Here is a 21451-nt window from a genome sequence, read left to right on the forward strand (position 1 = left end):
AGACACATGAACTGCAGTAGATCTTCAAGAGAATCCTGGCATGCCTTGCCTCTCCTCTGCCTATGCAGAACCAGCATCACCTTGGCTGGACCCCTCAGCCTTAGTCTGACCTGTCCTGTTTTCCAGCCTGCAAACAGGAAGATGCCCCCAGGCAGCGCCCTGTGAACAGGCAGGATCTGTAGGGCCAGGGGGAGGGCACAGAGGGTGGGATGGTCTGTGAGCACTGACAGGGAAGAGACATGGACAGGGAAACACCTCCCAGGGGAGAATCTCCAGGCAGCAGGGAAATGATCAGAAATGAGAGGAAACCAAACCCGGAATGGTTATGGGAGGGAGAACAGAGAAAAGTCCCTGTGACCCCCTGCAGTGCAGATCCCTCCTGTGAGCAGCCCCGTGGCCTCCTGTCCCACCCAGCAAAGCCTCTGCCCTCAGGGCCGGGGGCTCCAAGGCATGAAGCAGCTCCTGTGCAGCCAGAGCTCCAGTTCCTCTGCAGAGCACAGGGGCTGAGAGCAGCTGCCCGGCAGTGTTGGTGTCTGGGAGGTGCTGCACAGCTGGGGAAGGGTGACGCTGTCTGAGTGCCCGGCTGCCTCTGCCCTGGCCTCTCTCACACCCACCCTCACCGCATTTTCCTTCTTGCTCCCCTGCTCTGGGTCACTGCTGTTGGGATCTTGTTCTTGCTGTCAGGCTCTCTGGGGATGGCAGTTTCAGCTGCAGAGTCACAGCCTGAGCTTGTGGGTCCTTTCCTGCAGGTGTGTCCATGGGCACACGTGTCCCAGCTTTGCTCTGACCTGTGGGCTGTGGGCAATGCAGTCTGTGGGGCTGGGGAATGAGCTGTGTGTGTCCTGGGCTAAACGTTGGGTGCTGAGACCTTAGGAAAGGGTGAGACCTGTCATGGTCTGAGGTGGATCCCTCTGCTCTCAGCAGTGCCTGGTGGCTTTTCAGGGTAACATGGGAGTGTGATCAGCCCCCATCTCAGAAAGGTGCCAGCCCAGGGCAGCTGGAGCAAGACAGAGGGACAGAGCAGCTGCCCTCACTCTGCACTGACCCACAGGCACCCTCTGGTCTCGCAGGACTCGCTCTGTTCTCCCTGAGTGCAGCAGAAATGCTGAGGGTTTCTGACACCCAACAACACTCCCCAGGGTGGGAGGGCAGAAGGAGCTGTAGAAACACCAAACCTCTCCAACTCAGTTTCTCAGGCCTGGGGGTACAGATGCTGACAGTCCCTTCTGCACCAGGAGCGGTTCCAGCTGACAAAGCTGAACCCCAGGACTGGCCCCTGCCCACCCGATCACACAGGGCCAGGCTGACTCCTCAGGAGCCCCTGGGCAGAGACCCTGCTCTTCATTGCACACTCATCAAGCACCAACGAGGGCTCAGCCAGGACGTTCTCCTGGAAAAAGAAAAGTGTCTCTTTGTGTGACAGGGTGGGAGGGTCTGTCGGAAATGGTTTTGATTATTCCCAGAGAAGTCTCATCTAAACCTTCACTATCTTTTCCTGCTCGCATAGGTCCTCATGCCCACAGGCAGCCAATGTCCAACAGCAGCTCCATCACCCAGTTCCTCCTCCTGCCGTTCACAGACACACGGGAGCTGCAGCTCTTGCACTTCTGGCTCTTCCTGGGCATCTACCTGGCTGCCCTCCTGGGCAACGGCCTCATCATCACCACCATAGCCTGGGACCAGCACCTCCACACCCCCATGTACTTCTTCCTGCTCAACCTCGCCCTCCTCGACCTGGGCTCCATCTCCACCACTGTGCCCAAATCCATGGCCAGTTCCTTCTGGGCCACCAGGAACATCTCCTACACAGGATGTGCTGCACAGCTCTTTCTCTTTACCTTCTTGGTAGTAGCAGAGTATTGTCTCCTCACCATCATGTCATACGACCGCTACGTTGCCATCTGCAAACCCCTGCACTACGGGACCCTCCTGGGCAGCAGAGCTTGTGTCCACATGGCAGCAGCTGCCTGGGCCACTGGGTTTCTCAATGCTCTGCTGCACACGGCCAATACATTTTCACTGCCCCTGTGCAAGGGCAATGCCCTGGGCCAGTTCTTCTGTGAAATCCCCCAGATCCTCAAGCTCTCCTGCTCACACTCCTACCTCAGGGAACTTGGGCTTCTTGTGGTCAGTGCCTGTTTAGGTTTTACGTGTTTTGTGTTCATCGTGGTGTCCTATGTGCAGATCTTCAGGGCTGTGCTGAGGATCCCCTCTGAGCAGGGTCGGCACAAAGCCTTTTCCACCTGCCTCCCTCACCTGGCCGTGGTTACTCTGTTTGTCAGCACCTCTTTTTTTGCCTACCTGAAGCCCCCCTCCATCTCCTTCCCGTCCTTGGACCTGGTGGTGTCTGTTCTATACTCACTGATACCTCCAACATTGAATCCCCTCATCTACAGCATGAGGAACAAGGAGGTCAAGGATGCTCTGAGGAAACTAATCACTGGAGGCATTTCAAAAATAATAAAGTGTCCGTCATCCACCCTTTAACGGATAACAGCTTTAATGTAACCCATTAGAGGCCCAGATTCTGTGTGTGTGTTGGTGGTATTTATTTTTTAATAAATCATGATATATTTGTCATCCCCTTTCTAACTCATTGTCTGCTTTTCTTTTCAAACCCACTGGCTGTATAAATATGCAGCCATTCTCTCTGTTTATTTAAACAAAAAAAAGGGCTCTGCAGTGACGTTTTTTTCACTGATATTATTCCCCCAAGGCCTGTATGGAGCTGCAGGGACAGTTCCTGTGTGCATGGGAGGAGGGAAAAGAGTCCATCCTGGCAGCCCTGCCAGGGAGCAGCAGCGCTTGTTCTTCCAGAGCTGTTCTGGTTCCACTCCCACACTCTCCTTCTCATCCCTGGTGTGGGTGCAAGGCCTGAGTGCTCTGGCAGCTTGGTCACCGTCCTGCTGTGTGTCAGTGCTGTGAGCGCAGGCAGGGACAGGCAATGGGCACTGCTGTGACAGAGCTGGCCTCACAACAGCCTTTCCAGATAGAAACGTGATCTCCTATGGGCAGGGCATGATGGTTTAGATCTTCTTGCAAAGTTTCTCTCAAGCATATTCCTACAAAAGTCACCCACAGATGAAACCCCATTGTATGGGTGAACAGTGTGTGTGTGCAGGGCTGGCACACAGCAGTGTCCTCTCACAGCCAGGCTCCTGCCAGAGACCTGCAGGACCAGCAGAGCAGGGGCTGGGCTGTGCCCCTGTGCACTGGACACCCCACAGAAGGAGCCTCAGGTCAATCATCACGGACGGGCCCCTCACAACCTCCATTTGCAGCACTGGCCGCTCACCCACAGAGGTTGTTCTTCCCTCCATGGATGGACACTGAATGAGTAGTTCAGCAGTCCCTGTTTGCTTTGTACAGATGAGATGTGAGCACCCACATCATGTATGTGAGGTGACATGACCATGAGCCAGGACTGTGCCCTTGTGGCCAGGAAGGCCAATGGCATCCTGGGGTGTATTACAAGGGGGGTGGTTAGTAGATCGAGAGAGGTTCTCCTTCCCCTCTACTCCGCCCTGGTGAGACCACATCTGGAATATTGTGTCCAGTTCTGGGCCCCTCAGTTCCAGAAGGACAGGGAACTGCTGGAGAGGGTCCAGCGTAGGGCAACGAAGATGATTAAGGGAGTGGAGCACCTCCCTTATGAAGAAAGGCTGAGGGAGCTGGGGCTCTTTAGTTTGGAGAAGAGGAGACTGAGGGGTGACCTTATTGATGTTATATAAATATATAAAGGGTGAGTGCCACAAGGATGGAGCCAGGCTCTTCTCGGTGGCAAACAATGATAGGACAAGGGGTAATGGGATCAAGCTGGAACACAAGAGGTTCCACTTAAATTTGAGAAAAAACTTCTTCTCAGTAAGGGTGGCAGAGCCTGGAACAGGCTGCCCAGGGGGGTTGTGGAGTCTCCTTCTCTGCAGACATTCAAAACCCCCCTGGACATGTTCCTGTGCAACCTCACCTGGGCGTTCCTGCTCCAGCAGGGGGATTGGACTGGATGATCTTATGAGGTTCCTTCCAATCGCAAACATACTGTGATACTGTGATGCTGTGATACTGTGTGACATGAACACGAGTGAGCACCAACATCATCAACTGTTCCTTGGGGTTCCATGAAAACCTGTGGCACACACAAGGTCCTGAGGTCACTTCCTGTTGGAAGTAACACCCCACGGGAAACTGCCTGAATGCAGCACTGTGTTGTGCTTCCTTAATTGAGCTCCCCGTGTCCATTCCTCATGATGTAGGACATCTCAGATTAGTGCAGAGCAAGTAACTCACCATAGCTGAGGTGTCTCCCACCCCTTTGGAGTGGCAATGGGAGGCCAGAGGGACACTGTGACTCCTGCCTCTGTGTGTAAAAGGGACAGACTGTCTCTGAGCATCCCTGGGTGCAGAAGGGGTCCTGAGACAAACTCAGATCTGGGTGCCTGATGGAACCCTGGCATTTCTGTGTGTGACTCCAGGAACAAACCTCAATGTCCCAGTGAGATTCATCTCAGCTGCTGGGACAGGCTCATTGCAAGTGCTCCTGTCTGCTCCGTCACCCTTGCCTGTGATTCTGGGTTGTGCTCTCAGAAGCAAGACAAAGTGGTAAGAGGGTTTCCGAGGTCTTTGGGAAAGGCAGATATCGAACCCATCTGCATGAAAAGCATGAAGGAGAATTAACAGCTGGTCAACCTGCCGCCATACCCGGAATTTTGCAGGGTCACAGACATGGTGTTCCTTGGTGTGCTAGTAGCCAGATCAGTGATCTCTGGGCTGGAGAATTGGAAGCTGGGTGGGAAGTGGCTGGACAATCAAGCCAAATGTCATCAGCGGTACAAAGCCCTCCGTGCAGCCAGTTACTAGTAGCATCCCTCAGTGACCAGCACTTGGACCAACACTGTTAAACGTCTTTATTGTCCCTCTGTATGATGTGACGAGTGCACTTTCAACTTCTCTGTGGATGATGCATAGTTGTGAGGAACCCTTGAACAACTTCACCTGGTTAACCCTGCCTGGAGCAGAACAGTGAGACAAGTGAGATAAGGGCTTTCTTCAAACCTGAAGTTATGCTGCGATTCAATGAACCTTTCCCTTGGAGAGGATTTTGAAGGCAGAATAGGCAGGGGAAGAATAAAAAGAATAAAAGACAGAAAAGGAGTTCTAAATGTTGTCAAAAAAAAAACAGCAGTTGCTCTGAAGAGTGTTTTTCAACTCAAATCTCTAGTAGGGAATATATTTGATAAATTTGATAAAACAAGTATACTTTTATCTGATCGGGTCCTGGGCCATAAAAAAGGTGATGGATAGTTATGGTATTATGAGTTCAGTTGTGTCTCAGACACTCATAATCCAGTCAGAATCCTGTGCCTGTGAAGGGGACAGTGAGGCCAGTTCTGTCTCTGGTGGTGACAGCCCAGCAGCAGGGACATGGCTGGGAAAGAACCTCAGCCTAAGTATGACAGATCCTACCCAGGAAGAGATCTTGGAGACAGGTTGTCACATCCATCCCACCTGAGAACATGACGGGACAGCAGCAGGGACATGGTCGTGTGTATCAGAGAGGCTGAAAGGCCAGCAGCACTCATGGGATTTAGGAGATCATGGTGAGGTTACTTCTCTCTGGTCAAGTGCAAGACGACTAGAAGAATAACAGGTTGGGATCTCTGCTTGATGGGCATTTTCTGAGATGGTAAAGCTTCCAAAGTAGTGGGAAAAAACAGCAGAGAAAAAAAACTAAAGCCACCAAGTGCAGATGGGGAAGTGGAGACTGGTTATCAGGAGTAAGAAATGTCACTGGAAGGGCAGTGCTGTGGGGCAAGAGGTGACCCAGAGGGAGCTGGATCAGCCCATGGTTTGTGTGCCAAAGAGCAGCCAGTGAGGGTGCAGACACAGCAGTGAAGGTGCAGAAATGCTGGGTGAGAGCAGGTGGGGAAGCGAGATGGGTGTCTGCAGCCTGCAGGGAAAGAGGGGCAGGGGTAGCACCGTGTAGAACAGCCTGTGGTGGAGATGGCAAAGGGCGCTGTAAAGCTGGAAGGGACCCACAGAACCCAGGTCTGTGTCCCCTTGGCCAGGGCAGTTGTCTCTGCCACTGAGGCCCAGCAGAAGACACGTTGTCCTCATGGCACTGGGGCCTCGGTGCCTCCTTGCAGCCCCATGGGGAAGCTGGAAGTTGTTGTCCCAGTGTTGTCCTTCCCTGGGCCTTGCACACCCACATCCCACGGTCCCAGGAAGAGCCCTGAGCCGTGTGTGAGGGACAGGATCCCCCTTCCCATTGCCTGGAGCTCATGGCTCCTCCTTTCTGCTTCAGAAAGCAAACCAAGGGGTTTCTGAGCATCAGAGCTGAAGAAAAGACTCAAAGGAGACCTCATGGTGGCTACAGCTTCCTCACAAGGGGAGAAGGAGGGGAAGGAATCTCTTCTCTCTGGTGACCAATGACAATATCCAAGGTAATAGCAGGAAGATATACCAGGAGAGGGTCAGGTTGGACATGAGGGAGAGGTTCTTCCCCCTGAGGTGCTGGACACTGAACAGGCTCCCCAGGGAGGTGTCACAGCCCCAACCTGACAGTGTTCAAGAAGAGACTGGACAACGTCCTCAGACACACGGGGTGACCTGTGGGGTGTCCTGTGCAGGGACAGGAGTTGGACTCCGTGATCCTTTGGGTCCTTCCAACTCAGGACATTCCAATATTCTATGAAATACTAGGTGAAAAGTCCTTGTTTTCATGGTACAGATGAGTTGTAAACATACATATCATGTGCATGTCCACTGTGTGCATGTGGTGAGATGAACCCAAGGGAGCACAAATGCCATCAGCTATTCCTTGGGGTGCCATAAAGGTCAGTGGGACAGAGATGGTGTTCAGGGGTCTCTTCCAACTTGCGTTATTGTAGGATTCCATGAATCTTTTCCTTGGAGAGCTCTTTCACATCACAATAGACAGAGGAAGAAGGAAAAGAGGCAGAAGCAGAGATATAAAATGCCCCAGAGTAAATACAGCAGCTCCTCTGAGGAACGTTTCTCCACTCAAACCCTTGATAGGAAATCTATTGGATAAATTTGATGAAAGCAGCTCAGTTTGATCTGCTCACACACTGGACCACCAGGAGGGTGATGGTGGGTACGATGCCATGTGGTCACTTGTGTCTCAGGAACTCATAGTCCAGTAGGAAGCCAATGGGTGTGGAGGGGACTGTGAGGTCACTTCTGCCTCTGCAGGGGATTGGCCAACAGCAGGAACACAGCTGGGAAAGGACTGTGAGGTCACACACACGAGACGAGCAATCGGGCCCAATCAGCATGGCTGGATGAAAGGCAGGTCCTGCTTGACCACCCTGATCTCTTCTGTGACAAGGTGACCGGCTGAGCAGATGAGGGAAAGTCTGTCGTGGGGAGTGAATCCGCCACACGGGCTGTGGGTGTTGTGTCCTTAGACTGCAGTAAAGCCTGTGACACCGTGTCCCACAGCATCTCCTGGAGAAGCTGCAGCTCGTGGCCTGGATGGTGTATGTGCGATGGAGGGCTGGACCAAAAGAATTGTGGTGAACAGAGCCCAATCCAGTTGGCGTCTGGTCACAAGTGGTGTCCCCAGGGCTCAGTATTTGACTCAGTTCTATTTAAGCTTTATCAGTGATGTGGATGAGGGGATCGAGTGCACCCTCATTAAGTTTGCAGATGACACCAGGTTGGGTGGGAGTGTTGATCTGCTGGAGGGTGGGAAGGCCATGCAGGGGGATCTGGACCCGCTGGATCATTGGGCTGAGGCCATTTGTATGAGGTTTGACCAGACCAAGTGCCGGGTCCTGCACTTGGGTCACAACAACCCCAGGCTCAGGGAAGAGTGGCTGGAACATTGCCTGGTGGAAAGGGATCAGGGGGTGTTGATCGACAGCAGCTGAACATGAGCCTGTGTGTGCCCAGGTGGCCAAAAGGGCCACCAGCATCCTGGCTTGTATCAGGAGTGGTGTGGCCAGCAGGAGTAGCGTGATTGTGCCACTGTTCTCAGTGCTGATGAGGTCGCATCTTGAATCCTGTGTTCAGGTTTGGGCTCTTCATCATAAGAAGGACACTGAGGCACTAGAGAGAGTGCAGAGGAGGCGACAAAGCTGCTGAGGGGCTGGAGCACAAGTGTGATGAGGAGCGGCTGAGGGAACTGGTGGGTTCAGTCTGGAGAACAGGAGGCTGAGGGGAGACCTTCTCGCTGTCCACAACTGCCTGGGAGGAGGTTGAACATGGAGAGTGTCGGTCTCTTCTCCCAAGTAGCAAGTGATTGGACAAGAGGAAATGGCCTCAAGTTATGCCAGGGGAGGTTTAGATTGGATATTACAAAAACATTCTTCCTGGAAAGGGCTGTCAGGCATTGGAACAGGCAGCTCAGGGCAGTGGGGGAGTCACCATTCCTGCAGGGGTTTATAAGGTGTTTAGACGAGTTTCTTAGGGACATGGTTTAGTTCTAGATTTAGATTGTGGTTGGACTCAATGCTCCTGAGGGTTTCTTCCAACTGAAATAATTCTATGATTCTCTATTATCAACTGGAATATTCTTCTATCACATCTTCTAAGTGCTCTTCACAAACCTGCCTCTTTACCTACAGTCCTGAAACTTAGCTAATTAGATGCACAAGTGTTGAATACTAATTGTAAATGATGAAAGCACCATCGCTCTATCAGTCTGGTCTGATACCTGCAGTCCCAGGCAAACACCTCAGGTACACGGGGCCTCTCGAGGTTTGCACTGGGTGCTTAGAGTGAGACCATGGAGCTCAGCCTGAAAACCTGAGAACTCCCCTCAAAAGTTAAAAACCAAACCAACAACAACAAAAAGAACAAAAAAACCCACTACTCTTTTTTTCATCAGATGAAATAATTCAAAATTTCCAATAAAATATCTGTGGAATTTCTATCCTGCCAAAATATGAATTTTCAGAATGTGTACGGACTGTGGGAGATGAAACTTTGGCCTTTCCCTGTGCTTGCAGTGCCAGAACTCTGTCTATCACTACGTGTATTTAATCCCCTGCACATCCAGGAGTTTCCACCTGTCCTTACCCAGCTCCCCGTGTCTGAACTCATCTCTTCAGAAGCCGGTCTGGACATTTGCACTTTCCATCGCTCCCCAGAGGTTCTTCACCTCTCACTCTTGGCTCATTCAGAGCCTCTCAGCTCTCACTCTGCTTTGAGCTTCAGGCAGGTCAAGTCTTTCAGCAGTTGCTCTCCTACTCCCTACAGGCAACTCTTGAGTTACGGCAATGGACCTCGCTGGAAACTACTTAATTTAACCACAGAACTGAGAAACATCATTAAGTTCTATTGTGTTTTCTTTTTTTTTCTCCTTTTCTGTTTCCTCTAATTAAAAATTCCCCGGTGCCTGTTTACATCCAGTTCTCTAAGGAAACATGAAGCAATTCCTGCGAAGAAGCTGCAACAATCAGTGCAAACTTCAGTGCAGAATCTGATGTAAAGAAATGTGCTGGAAATCCCAGGGGCCAATGAGCAGAACAGGGAGTTTGGGGAGCTGGTTATAGATTTCCTGCTAACAGTTTGAGCAGAGAAACATTCTTCACAGAACTGCTCTGTTTATTTGACACCTTTGAGGTCTCCTCCTCTGCCTGTATTTTTATTTTCTTGTTCCTCCACCTCTTCCTTCTTCCAAAACGTTTCCAAGGGAAAGATTCCTGGAATCACAGAGCAACTCAGGTGTGAACATCATCTTGTCTCACTGTCCTGCTCAGGGCAGGGTGACCCGGGTGAGCTTGTCCAAGGCGTCTGCCCAGCTTTGCACCATCCACTAAGGAGCTGAAGGTTCACTGTGTCACATCATAGGGGGGGAGAATAAAGACGTTCAACAGTGTTGGCCCAAGTGCTGGTCCCTGAGGGATCCCACTGGTAACTGGCTCTGTGGGCACTTTGTACCACTGGTGACATTTGGGCTCCACGGGGGACTATAGATGCTATATAAAGTGCTATATAAAAAGATGTGCTCATGCTTTTGTGACACTAGTGTATTGAAAAATTAAAATGTCATGAGTTTGCCTGTTTAAGAGTTGGGGTGTTCAGCTGGAGAAGAGAGGCTCCTGGGAGACCTTCTTGCAGCCTTTCTGGACCAAAAAGGGGCCGATAAGAACAATGGGGACAGACTTTAGAGCAGGGGCTGTTGCGATAGGACAAAGGGGGATGGTTTAAACTAGAAGAGGGGAGAGTCAAGGAATGAAATGAGGAAGAGATTTTTTACACTGAGGGTGGTAAAACACTGGGACAGGCTTCCCAGAGAGGGGGTGGATGAACCATCCCGGAGACATCCCAGGCCAGGCTGGACGGGGCTCTGAGCAACCTGAGCTGCTGAAGATGTCCCTGATGGCCGAGGGGAGTTGGACCAGACGGGCTGTGAATGTCACTTCCAACTCCAACTACTTTGTGATTCTAGGATTCAGTGACAGGAAAGACTGGGTGCATCGATGCTGATAATCAGGAAAGGTCTTGTCTGACTTGTGCGAGCCAGGCCGGCAGCTTCACCCAGCAGCTCTCCCCACCCGAGTGGAGAGCTGACCCACTCGTGTACAACCGACCCTGCCCCTGCCCCACAGTGCCCAGAAGATGCTGCCCAGGGCCCCAGGATGGACATTTGTGGGGGAGTGTTGGGAGCACTGGGGGTTTACTGGGAGCACTGGGGGTTTACTGGGAGCACTGGGGGTTTACTGGGACTTCTTGGAGGTTGCCTGGGAACAATGGGGGTTGCTGGGATCACTGGACAGGATAGTGGGGGTGACTACGTACACTAGAAAGATTAGTGGGGGAGTACTGGGAATACTGGGAGGGTTACTGGGAGCATGTGGGGTTGCCTGAGTGTTACTGAGAGTACTAGGTGGTTACTGGGAGCACTGGGAGGGCTACTGGGAACACTGGGGGTTTACTGGGAGTCCTTGCAGGATTCCTGGGAACAATGGGGGTTGCTGTGAGCACTGGAGGGGTTAGTGGGGGCCACTGGGTGAGCTGGGGAGGTGTCTGGGAACACTGGGGGTTGCTGGGGAGTTACTGGGAGCACTCGGTGGTTACTGGGAGCACTGTGAAGGTTACTGGGAACAGTAGGTTTATTAGTGGGAGGTTTCTGGGAACACTGGGAGGGTTACTGGGAGCACTGGGGGTTTACTGGGAATTCTTGCAGGATTACTGGGAACATTGGGGGTTGCTGTGGCTTTACTGGGAGGGTTATTGGGAGTGTAACTGAGAACATTAGAAGGATTAGTGCGGGGTTATTGGGAACATTGTGGGGGTTACTGGGAACATTCCAGCTGGTGGGGGTTTACTGGGAGCACTAGGTGGTTGCTGGGAGCACTGGGAGGGTTATTGGGAGCACTGAGGGTTTATTGGGAATATTTGGAGGATTATTTGGAACAATGGGGGTTGCTGGGAGCACTGGAGGGGTTAGTGGGGGGTTACTGAAGCACTGGGAGGGGTTACTGGGAACAGCGGGGGTTCCTGAGGGCTCACATGAAAGCACTAGGTGGTTACTGGGATCACTGGGAGGGCTAGTGGGTGATTACTGGGAGCAATGAGGGGGTTGCTGGGGCTCACTGCGAGCACTGGGGGTGTTGCTGGGAGCACTGGGAGGTTTACTGAGAGCACTGGGAGGTTTACTGGGAGGATTACTGGAAACAGTAGGATGATTAGTGGGGGGTTAATGGGAACACAACATGGTTACTGGGAGCACTGTGGGGGCCTGCTGGGAGCACAAGGACAGTTAGTGGGAGCACTGGGGGTTAACTGGGAGTTCTTGGAGGATTACTGGGAACAATGGGGGCTCCTGGGAGCACAGGAAAGGTTAGTTAGGGTCTAGTGGGAGCACTGGAGGGGCTAAGGGGAGAGTTACTGGGAGCACTGGAAGGGTTAGTGGGAGGGTTACTGTGAGCACTGAAGGGATTAGTGGGAGGGTTACTGGGAGCACTGGAGGGGTTAATGGGGGTTGCTGGGAGAACTGGAAGGGTTAGTGGGAGGGTTACTGGGAGCACTGGAGGGGTTAGTGGGAGCATTACTGGGAGCACTGGAGGGGTTACTGGGAGCACTGGAGGGGTCAGTGGGAGGGTTACTGGGAGCACTGGAGGGGTCAATGGGAGGGTTACTGGGAGCACTGGAGGGGTTACTGGGAGCACTGGAAGGTTCAGTGGGAGGGTTACTGGGAGCACTGGAGGGGTCGGAGGGAGGGTTACTGGGAGCACTGGAGGGGTTACTGGGAGCACTGGAAGGTTCAGTGGGAGGGTTACTGGGAGCACTGGAGGGGTCGGAGGGAGGGTTACTGGGAGCACTGGAGGGGTCAGTGGGAGGGTTACTGGGAGCACTGGGAGCATTAGGGTGACACTGCTGTGGGTGTCCATCACAACCCACCAGCTCAGGGTGAGGACGTTGCCGAGGCCTCTCCAGCAGCTGAGAGCGGCCTCAGTCACAGGCCCTGCCTGTCGTGGGGGTTTGAACTCCCCTGATGTTTCTGGAAGGACGACTCAGCCAGACACAGCCCAGGAGGTTCAGCAAGTGCATCCATGGGAACTTCCTGATGCAAAGGGTGGAGGAGCCGACCAGGAGAGGAGCTGCTGGACCTCATCCTCACTAACAAGGAGGGGCTGGTTGAGGCGGTAAAGGTTGAGGGCTGCCTTGGCTGCAGCGACCATGAGATGGTGGAGTTCAGGATCTCGTGTGGCAGGAGCAGGATAGCAAGCAGAATTGCAACCCTGGATTTCAGCAGGGCAAACTTTGGCCTGTTCAGGCAATTGCTGGGGGAAATCCCGTGGGCAAGGCTGCTTGAAGGTAAATCCATAAATCCATGGGTCCGGATGGGATGCACCCGCGGGTGCTGAGGGAGCTGGCTGAGGTCATTGCTGGGCCGCTCTCCATCATCTTTGCCAAGTCTTGGGAAATGGGAGAGGTGCCTGAGGACTGGAGGAAAGCAAATGTCACTGCAGTCTTCAAAAAGGGCAAGAAGGAGGACCCGGGTAACTCTAGACCGGTCAGCCTCACCTCTGTCCCTGGGAAACCAATGGAACGACTTCGCCTTGGTGCCATCTCAAGGCATATCAGGGATAAGAGGGTCATTAGGGGCAGTCAACATGGCTTCACCAAGGGGAAGTCGTGCTTGACAAACCTCGTTGACTTTTATGAAGACATAACGAGGTGGATACATGATGACAAAGCAGTGGATGTGGTCTACCTTGGCTTCAGTAAAGCCTTTGACACAGTCTCCACAGCATCCTCACAGCTAAACTGGGGGAGTGTGGTCTGGATGAGCAGGTAGTGAGGTGACTGTGAACTGGCTGAAGGGAAGAAGCCAGAGAGTCGTGGTCAATGGGCCAGAGTCCAGTTGAGGCCTGGATCCAGTGCAGTGCCTCAGGGGGCAGTGCTGGGGCCAGTACTATTCAATAAATTCATCAGTGACTTGGATGAGGAAATAAAGTGACTGTCAGCAAGTTTGCTGGTGACACCAAGCTGGGAGGAGTGGTGACACTGGAAGCTGTGCTGCCATCAGAGACCTGGACAGGCTGGAGAGCTGGGCAGGGAAAATGTAATGAAATAGAACAAGGGCAAGTGTAGAGTCTTACATCTGGGCAAGAAGAACCCCAGGTTCCAGTGTGAGTTGGGGAAGGACCTGTTGGAGAGCAGTGTAGGGGAAAGGGACCTGGGGGTCCTGGGCACAGCAGGGTGACCATGAGCCAGCACTGGGCCCTTGTGGCCAGGAAGCCAATGGTACCTGGGGTGGGTTAGAAGGGGGTGGTCAGTAGGTCAGAGAGGTTCTCCTGCCCCTCTGCTCTACCCTGGGGAGACCACACCTGGAATATTCTCATACCAATTTATTTTTTACTAGCAAGAATACAATGCTGGCAAGAAGTATCTCTGCAGAGCAGACACAACTAACATTACTGATTACTATAGGTTGTTTCAAAGGATGTGCCCCTGGAGCCTGAGGGACACCTGGAGGAGACCAGAGGGGACAGAGAAAGGGACATCAAAGGCTGCTCCTGTGCTGCTGAGCTGGGCTGGGCTCCTGGGACACAGGGAGCTCATGGCAGCGGCAGCGCTGCAGAGAGACAGCTCTGCCCAGGAGCAGCTCCTCTGCACACGCAGCAGGGCTGAGGGCTCTGCCTGCAGCACCGAGGGCACAGGAGCCGGGCACAGAGAAGGAAACACAGTCTGGGGTGGAAGGATGCTGAGATGTCACTTGGAGAGAAATCTTCATAGATATGAAGCCTGTGGCTACAGGGCATTACATCTGCAAATCTTGGTAGGATCTCAGAAAGCTGTCATATTGCAGAGCCTGTGAGAGATGTAAGTACAGCTCTCAGAGGTTCTCTGATCAGAGGAGAGGATGTGCTGCAGAGCAGGGATTGCCTTCTGCACTTTCAGTGACAAGACGTGAATGCTGCGTTCTCCCCAGGGTGGCTGTGGGGTGTAAATGTAAATGTGCAGGCAGGGGTGCCCAGGGCTGTCCTGCAGAGCAGGGTCCCTGCACCCCAGGGCTGTGCCGGGCAGGGACTCTGCCGCCTGCCAGGGTCAGCGCTCAGCCTGCCGGGAGATCCCAACAACACTGAGAGGAGAAGATGTGGTGGAGGAGCAAACCCTATTGGGCAGGAAAGGTCCTTATGCTGTGGAGAGGGTGCTGTGTGGCTCAGCACTGCTCACAGATGCAGATCACCCCCAGGATTTTTCCAAGTGGATGTCTCAAGGAGAAGATCAATGCAAGGATTGCCAGACAGATAAGGAGCTTTCCTGAGCCTGTCTTTTCAGTTTCCTCTCCCAAGGGGTGGGGGGTGCAGGAAAGGATAAAATGAAAATGAGCTCTCATGCTTAAACAAGTCACTGAGACTCCTGAACTGCAACTCTGAGTGATCAGTCCATCTGCCAGAAGGCTCATGACATCCCTTCCCCACCCCTCTGCCTGTGCACAGCACCTGCATCACCTTGGCTGGACCCGTCAGCCTTAGTCTGACCTGTCCTGTTTTCCAGCCTGCAGACAGGAAGATGCCCCCAGGCAGTGCCCTGTGAACAGGCAGGATCTGTAGGGCCAGTGGGAGGGCACAGAGGGTGGGATGGTCTCTGAGCACTGACAGGGAAGAGACATGGACAGGGAAACACCTCCCAGGGGAGAATCTCCAGGCAGCAGGGAAATGATCAGAAATGAGAGGAAACCAAACCCGGAATGGTTATGGGAGGGAGAACAGAGAAAAGTCCCTGTGACCCCCTGCAGTGCAGATCCCTCCTGTGAGCAGCCCCCTGGCCTCCTGTCCCACCCAGCAAAGCCTCTGCCCTCAGGGCCGGGGGCTCCAAGGCATGAAGCAGCTCCTGTGCAGCCAGACCTCCAGTTCCTCTGCAGAGCACAGGGGCTGAGAGCAGCTGCCCGGCAGTGTTGGTGTCTGGGAGGTGCTGCACAGCTGGGGAAGGGTGACGCTGTCTGAGTGCCCGGCTGCCTCTGCCCTGGCCTCTCTCACACCCACCCTCACCGCATTTTCCTTCTTGCTCCCCTGCTCTGGGTCACTGCTGTTGGGATCTTGTTCTTGCTGTCAGGCTCTCTGGGGATGGCAGTTTCAGCTGCAGAGTCACAGCCTGAGCTTGTGGGTCCTTTCCTGCAGGTGTGTCCATGGGCACACGTGTCCCAGCTTTGCTCTGACCTGTGGGCTGTGGGCAATGCAGTCTGTGGGGCTGGGGAATGAGCTGAGTGTGTCCTGGGCTAAACGTTGGGTGCTGAGACCTTAGGAAAGGGTGAGACCTGTCATGGTCTGAGGTGGCTCCCTCTGCTCTCAGCAGTGCCTGGTGGCTTTTCAGGGTGACATGGGAGTGTGATCAGCCCCCATCTCAGAAAGGTGCCAGCCCAGGGCAGCTGGAGCAAGACAGAGGGACAGAGCAGCTGCCCTCACTCTGCACTGACCCACAGGCACTTCTTTTTTTCCTCATTACAGCGCCCCATGCTCACGAAAAGCAAATGTCCAACAGCAGCTCCATCACCCAGTTCCTCCTCCTGCCGTTCACAGACACACGGGAGCTGCAGCTCTTGCACTTCTGGCTCTTCCTGGGCATCTACCTGGCTGCCCTCCTGGGCAACGGCCTCATCATCACCACCATAGCCTGGGACCAGCACCTCCACACCCCCATGTACTTCTTCCTGCTCAACCTCTCTGTCATTGACCTGGGCTCCATCTCCACCATTGTCCCCAAATCCATGGCCAATTCCCTCTGGAACACCAGGGCCATCTCCTACACAGGATGTGCTGCCCAAGTGTTTCTGTTTCTCTTTTTAGCTTCAGCAGAATACTGGCTCCTCACTATCATGTCGTACGACCGCTACGTTGCCATCTGCAAACCCCTGCACTACGGGACCCTCCTGGGCAGCAGAGCTTGTGTCCACATGGCAGCAGCTGCCTGGGCCACTGGGTTTCTCTATTCTCTGCTGCACACGGCCAATACATTTTCACTGCCCCTGTGCAAGGGCAATGCCCTGGGCCAGTTCTTCTGTGAAATCCCCCAGATCCTCAAGCTCTCCTGCTCATACTCCTACCTCAGGGAACTTGGGCTTCTTGTGGTCAGTGCCTGTTTAGGTTTTACGTGTTTTGTGTTCATTGTGGTGTCCTATGTGCAGATCTTCAGGGCCGTGCTGAGGATCCCCTCTGAGCAGGGACGGCACAAAGCCTTTTCCACCTGCCTCCCTCACCTGGCCGTGGTCTCCCTGTTCCTCAGCACTGTCATGTTTGCCTACCTGAAGCCCCCCTCTATATCTTCTCCTTCCCTGGACCTGGTGGTGTCTGTTCTGTACTTGGTGGTGCCTCCAGCAGTGAACCCCCTCATCTACAGCATGAGGAACAAGGAGATCAAGGATGCCCTGAGGAAACTCATATCTTAGTGTTTTCTGAAGCAATGTACTGCCCATCTGCTTCTACACAGGAGTTTTAATGTAGCTAATTACAGGCTCAACCTGTCATCTGGATTTTCTGTTGTTATTTGTTATTTTCTTATTGCGATGATGTTTTCAGCCCCTTTTTAATCCACTGTCTGCTTTTCTTTTATAGCCACTGGCTGTTTAAATGAGGAACAGTACACTTCTTGTCTCTAACCAAAATAAAGATTCCTGTAGTGACTTGTTTTTCACTATATTCTTCCTGCAAGGCCTTTTTGCACATTCAGGGACAGTTCCTGTGCGTGGGTGGAGGGGAAAACAGCTCTGGCATGGCAGCATCCGCGAGGGAGCAGCAGCGCTTGTTCTTCCAGAGCTGTTCTGGTTCCACTCCCACACTCTCCTTCTCATCCCTGGTGTTGGTGCAAGGCCTGAGTGCTCTGGCAGCTTGGTCACCGTCCTGCTGTGTGTCAGTGCTGTGGGCGCAGGCAGGGACAGGCAATGGGCACTGCTGTGACAGAGCTGGCCTCAGTAACAGTACTTCCACAAGAAAAAGTGATCTTTTTTGGGTGGTGCATGATGGTTTATATCTTCTTGCAATGTTTCTCTCAAGCATATTCCTACAAAAGTCACTCACAGATGAAACACCGGTGTGCAGCTGAACAGTGTGTGTGTGCAGGGCTGGCACCCAGCAGTGTCCTCTCACAGCCAGGCTCCTGCCAGAGACCTGCAGGACCAGCAGAGCAGGGGCTGGGCTGTGCCCCTGTGCACTGGACACCCCATGGAAGGAGCCTCAGGTCAATCATCATGGACTGGCCCCTCACAACCACCATTTTCAATACTGGCCTTTCACCCAGAGAATCTGTTCTTCCCTCCATGGATGGACACTCAATGAATAGTTCAGCAGTCTGTGTTGCTTTGTACAGATGGGATGTGAGCACGCACATCTTGGATGTGAGGTGACATGAACACGAGTGAGCACAAACATCATCAACTGTTCCTTGGGGTTCCATGAAAACCTGTGGCACACACAAGGTCCTGAGGTCACTTCCTGTTGGAAGTAACACCCCACGGGAAACTGCCTGAATGCAGCACTGGCTTGTGCTTCCTTAATTGAGCTCCCCGTGTCCATTCCTCATGATGTAGGACATCTCAGATTAGTGCAGAGCAGGGTGACTCACCATAGCTGAGGTGTCTCCCACCCCTTTGGAGTGGCAATGGGAGGCCAGAGGGACAATGTGACTCCTACCTTTGTGTGTAAAAGGGACAGACTGTCTCTGAGCATCCCTGGGTGCAGAAGGGGTCCTGAGACCAACTCAGATCTGGATGCCTGATGGAACCCTGGCATTTCTGTGTGTGACTCCAGGAACAAACCTCAGTGTCCCAGTGAGATTCATCTCAGCTGCTGGGACAGGCTCATTGCAAGTGCTCCTGTCTGCTGTCACCCTTGCCTGTGATTCTGGATTGTGCTCTCAAAAGTAAGACAAAGTGGTAAGAGGGTTTCTGAGGTCTTGGAAAAGGCAGATATCAAACCCATCTACATGAAAAGCATGAAGGAGAATTAATGGCTGGTCAACCTGCCGCCATACCCAGAATTTTGCAGGGTCACAGACATGGTGTTCCTTGGTGTCCTAGTAGCCAGATCAGTGATCTCTGGGCTGGAGAATTGGAAGCTGGGTGGGAAGTGGCTGGACAGTCAAGCCAAATGTCATCAGCGGTACAAAGCCCTCCGTGCCGCCAGTTACTAGTAGCATTGCTCAGTGAGCAGCACTTGGACCAACACTGTTAAACGTCTTTATTCTCCCTCTCCATGATGTGACGAGTGCACTTTCAGCTTCTCTGTGGATGAGGCATAGTTGTGAGGAACCCTTGAACAACCTCGCCTGGTTAACCCTGCCTGGAGCAGGACAGTGAGACAAGTGATACAAGGGCTTTCTTCAAACCTGAAGTTATTCTGCGATTCAATGAATCTTTCCCTTGGAGAGGATTTTGAAGGCAGAATAAGCAGAGGAAGAATAAAAAGAATAAAAGACAGAAAAGGAGTTCTAAATGTTGTCAACAAAAAACCAGCAGTTGCTCTGAAGAGTGTTTTTCAACTCAAATCTCTAGTAGGGAATATATTTGATAAATTTGATAAAACGAGTATACATTTATCTGATCGGGTCCTGGGCCATAAAAAAGGTGATGGATAGTTACGGTATTATGAGGTCAGTTGTGTCTCAGACACTCATAACCCAGTCAGAATCCTGTGGCTGTGAAGGGGACAGTGGGGTCAGTTCTGTCTCTGGAGGTGACAGCCCAGCAGCAGGGACATGGCTGGGAAAGAACCTCTGCCTAAGTATGACAGATCCTACCCAGGAAGAGATCTTGGAGACAGGTTGTCACATCCATCCCACCTGAGAACATGACGGGACAGCAGCAGAGACATGGTCGTGTGTATCAGAGAAGCTGAAAGGCCAGCAGCACTCATGGGATTTAGGAGATCATGGTGAGATTACTTCTCTCTGGTCAAGTGCAAGACCACATGAAGAATAACAGGTTGGGATCTCTGCTTGATGGGCAGTTTCTGAGATGGTAAAGCTTCCAAAGTAGTGGGAAAAAGCAGCAGAGAAAAAAAACTAAAGCCACCAAGTGCAGATGGGGAAGTAGAGACTGGTTATCAGGAAGAAAAAATGTCACTGTAAGAGCAGTGCTGTGGGGCAAGAGGTGACCCAGAGGGAGCTGGATCAGCCCATGGTTTGTGTTCCAAAGAGCAGCCAGTGAGGGTGCAGACACAGCAGTGAAGGTGCAGAAATGCTGGGGTGAGAGCAGGTGGGGAAGCGAGATGGGTGTCTGCAGCCTGCAGGGAAAGAGGGGCAGGGGTAGCACCGTGTGGAACAGCCTGTGGTGGAGATGGCAAAGGGCGCTGTAAGGCTGGAAGGGACCCACAGAACCCAGGTCGGTGTCCCCTTGGCCAGGGCAGTTGTCTCTGCAAAAAAGTCTAAGAGAAGGAAGAGCCCTGAGCCATGTGTTTACATCTCATCTGTACAATGAAAACATAGAGTTTTGCCCTAGTGTTTCATAGAATCATTTTAATTTTTAAGTTTCATTTCATTTAACTATATACGTAGTAGTAGTAGTATATTATACTATTTTTATTGTCTTATTAAAATGCTATTTCTGAGCCCATGAGTTTCTCCATTCCCTTCGGTTATCTTCCATATCGCACTTAATAGGTTGGGGGACTACGTGAGCAGCTATTGTGGTCTTAGTTGCTGGCTGGGATAGAACATTGAGAGAGAAGGATAGCAGTGGCTCAAGAACTCTTGAAAATCACTTTCCAAGATGATGGCTTTTTGTTTGTTTGGTTGGTTGGTTTTGGTTTGTTGTTTTTGTTTGTTTGTGTTTTTGTTTTTTGTTTGTTTTTTGTTTGTTTGTTTGTGGTTTGGTTTTGTTTTAGTTTTTTAGTGCGTAAAAGCATGAGAAAGGAAAACCATCAGAAACTACAGCTCTGGAGGTCCAGAGTGCAGTCAGGATAAAGAAACGTCATTCTGAGCGCAGTGCTGTGGTCATTCAGAGGGACTCTGGATCAGCCATGACCTTGTGTTTCAAGAACAGCTGGTGAGGATGGAGAGACAGCAGCACAGGTGGGGACACACTGGGCTGAGAACAAGGTGGGGAAGCACATGGGGTGTCTGCAGCCTGTGGGGAAACAGCCACAGGCCTGGGACAGTGTAGGATGGACTGTGGTGGAGATGGCCAAGGGTGCTGGCAAGGCACCCTGAAAGAGCCGAGGTCTTTGTCCCCTTGGCTATGGCTGATGCCTCTGCCAATGAGGCCTAAGAAAAGACACAGTCATCATGGCCATGGGGCTTCTTTGCCTCCTTGCACACCCGCAGGGAGACAGGGAGGTATGACACTGTTGTCCTTCACTTGGCATCACACTCCCCACATCCCCAGGAAGAACCTGACTCACACGTGAGGGACAGGATCTCCCTTCCCAGGGGCAGGGGCTCAAGGCTTGGCCATTGTCCTTCATCAGACAAACCAAGGGCTTTCTCAGCATCAGAGCTGCTGCACTTTGCCTTTGCCTGATGCAATCACTGCCTCCAATTATCTGCTCTAACGAGTCCCTGGGGAGGCTTTGTCAGTAACAGCCCTCAGTGGGGCCATTAATGCTTCAAGGTACTTTGGAGTTTGTTCTGGCTTGGACTTCTTGAGCAGATTCTTCAGCCTGTCCTTGGCATCTGAGGTTCATGGACTCAGCACCAAATACGCCACGGGGCTCATTAAAACACAGAAAGCCCTAACGAGCTATGTTTCTTTCTGTAATTTCCTTCACATCTTCCAGACATGTAGAACTAACTGGTGAGGTTTCAATGGGACACTTGCTGATGAATGTTTCAAAGAAGATTTCATAAAGGAGGGTTTTTTCTTTCCAGGGTGTTTTCTATCATTTTCCAGTGTATAGAAGAAGCGACAGCAGCATTCTACACTGGACATTGATCCCGAGGGTCTCCTGAAGACATCTGGACAGGCAGGAGAACAGTCCTTGAGGCTGGACACTGTATGGACAACCTGGCTCCTCACCCCCACCCCCAGTCTGCCGGTTCC

The 21451-nt window shown here is 52.3% G+C and overlaps 2 protein-coding genes across 2 annotated transcripts; both read left to right on the top strand.

The window, feature by feature from the left end:
* The first annotated feature begins 1530 nt into the window (after positions 1-1530).
* Positions 1531-2487, top strand: LOC135578037 (olfactory receptor 14A16-like). Its single transcript, XM_065048209.1, has one exon. The coding sequence runs from the start codon at positions 1531-1533 to the stop codon at positions 2485-2487; it is 957 nt and encodes a 318-aa protein (XP_064904281.1).
* Positions 2488-15952: 13465 nt separating this feature from the next.
* Positions 15953-17106, top strand: LOC135578039 (olfactory receptor 14J1-like). The gene has a single exon (XM_065048211.1). The coding sequence runs from the start codon at positions 15953-15955 to the stop codon at positions 16865-16867; it is 915 nt and encodes a 304-aa protein (XP_064904283.1). The 3' UTR covers positions 16868-17106.
* Positions 17107-21451: the final 4345 nt, after the last annotated feature.

This window comes from Columba livia, unplaced genomic scaffold (assembly GCF_036013475.1).
Source record: "Columba livia isolate bColLiv1 breed racing homer unplaced genomic scaffold, bColLiv1.pat.W.v2 Scaffold_244, whole genome shotgun sequence".
NCBI classification, from domain to species: domain Eukaryota; kingdom Metazoa; phylum Chordata; class Aves; order Columbiformes; family Columbidae; genus Columba; species Columba livia.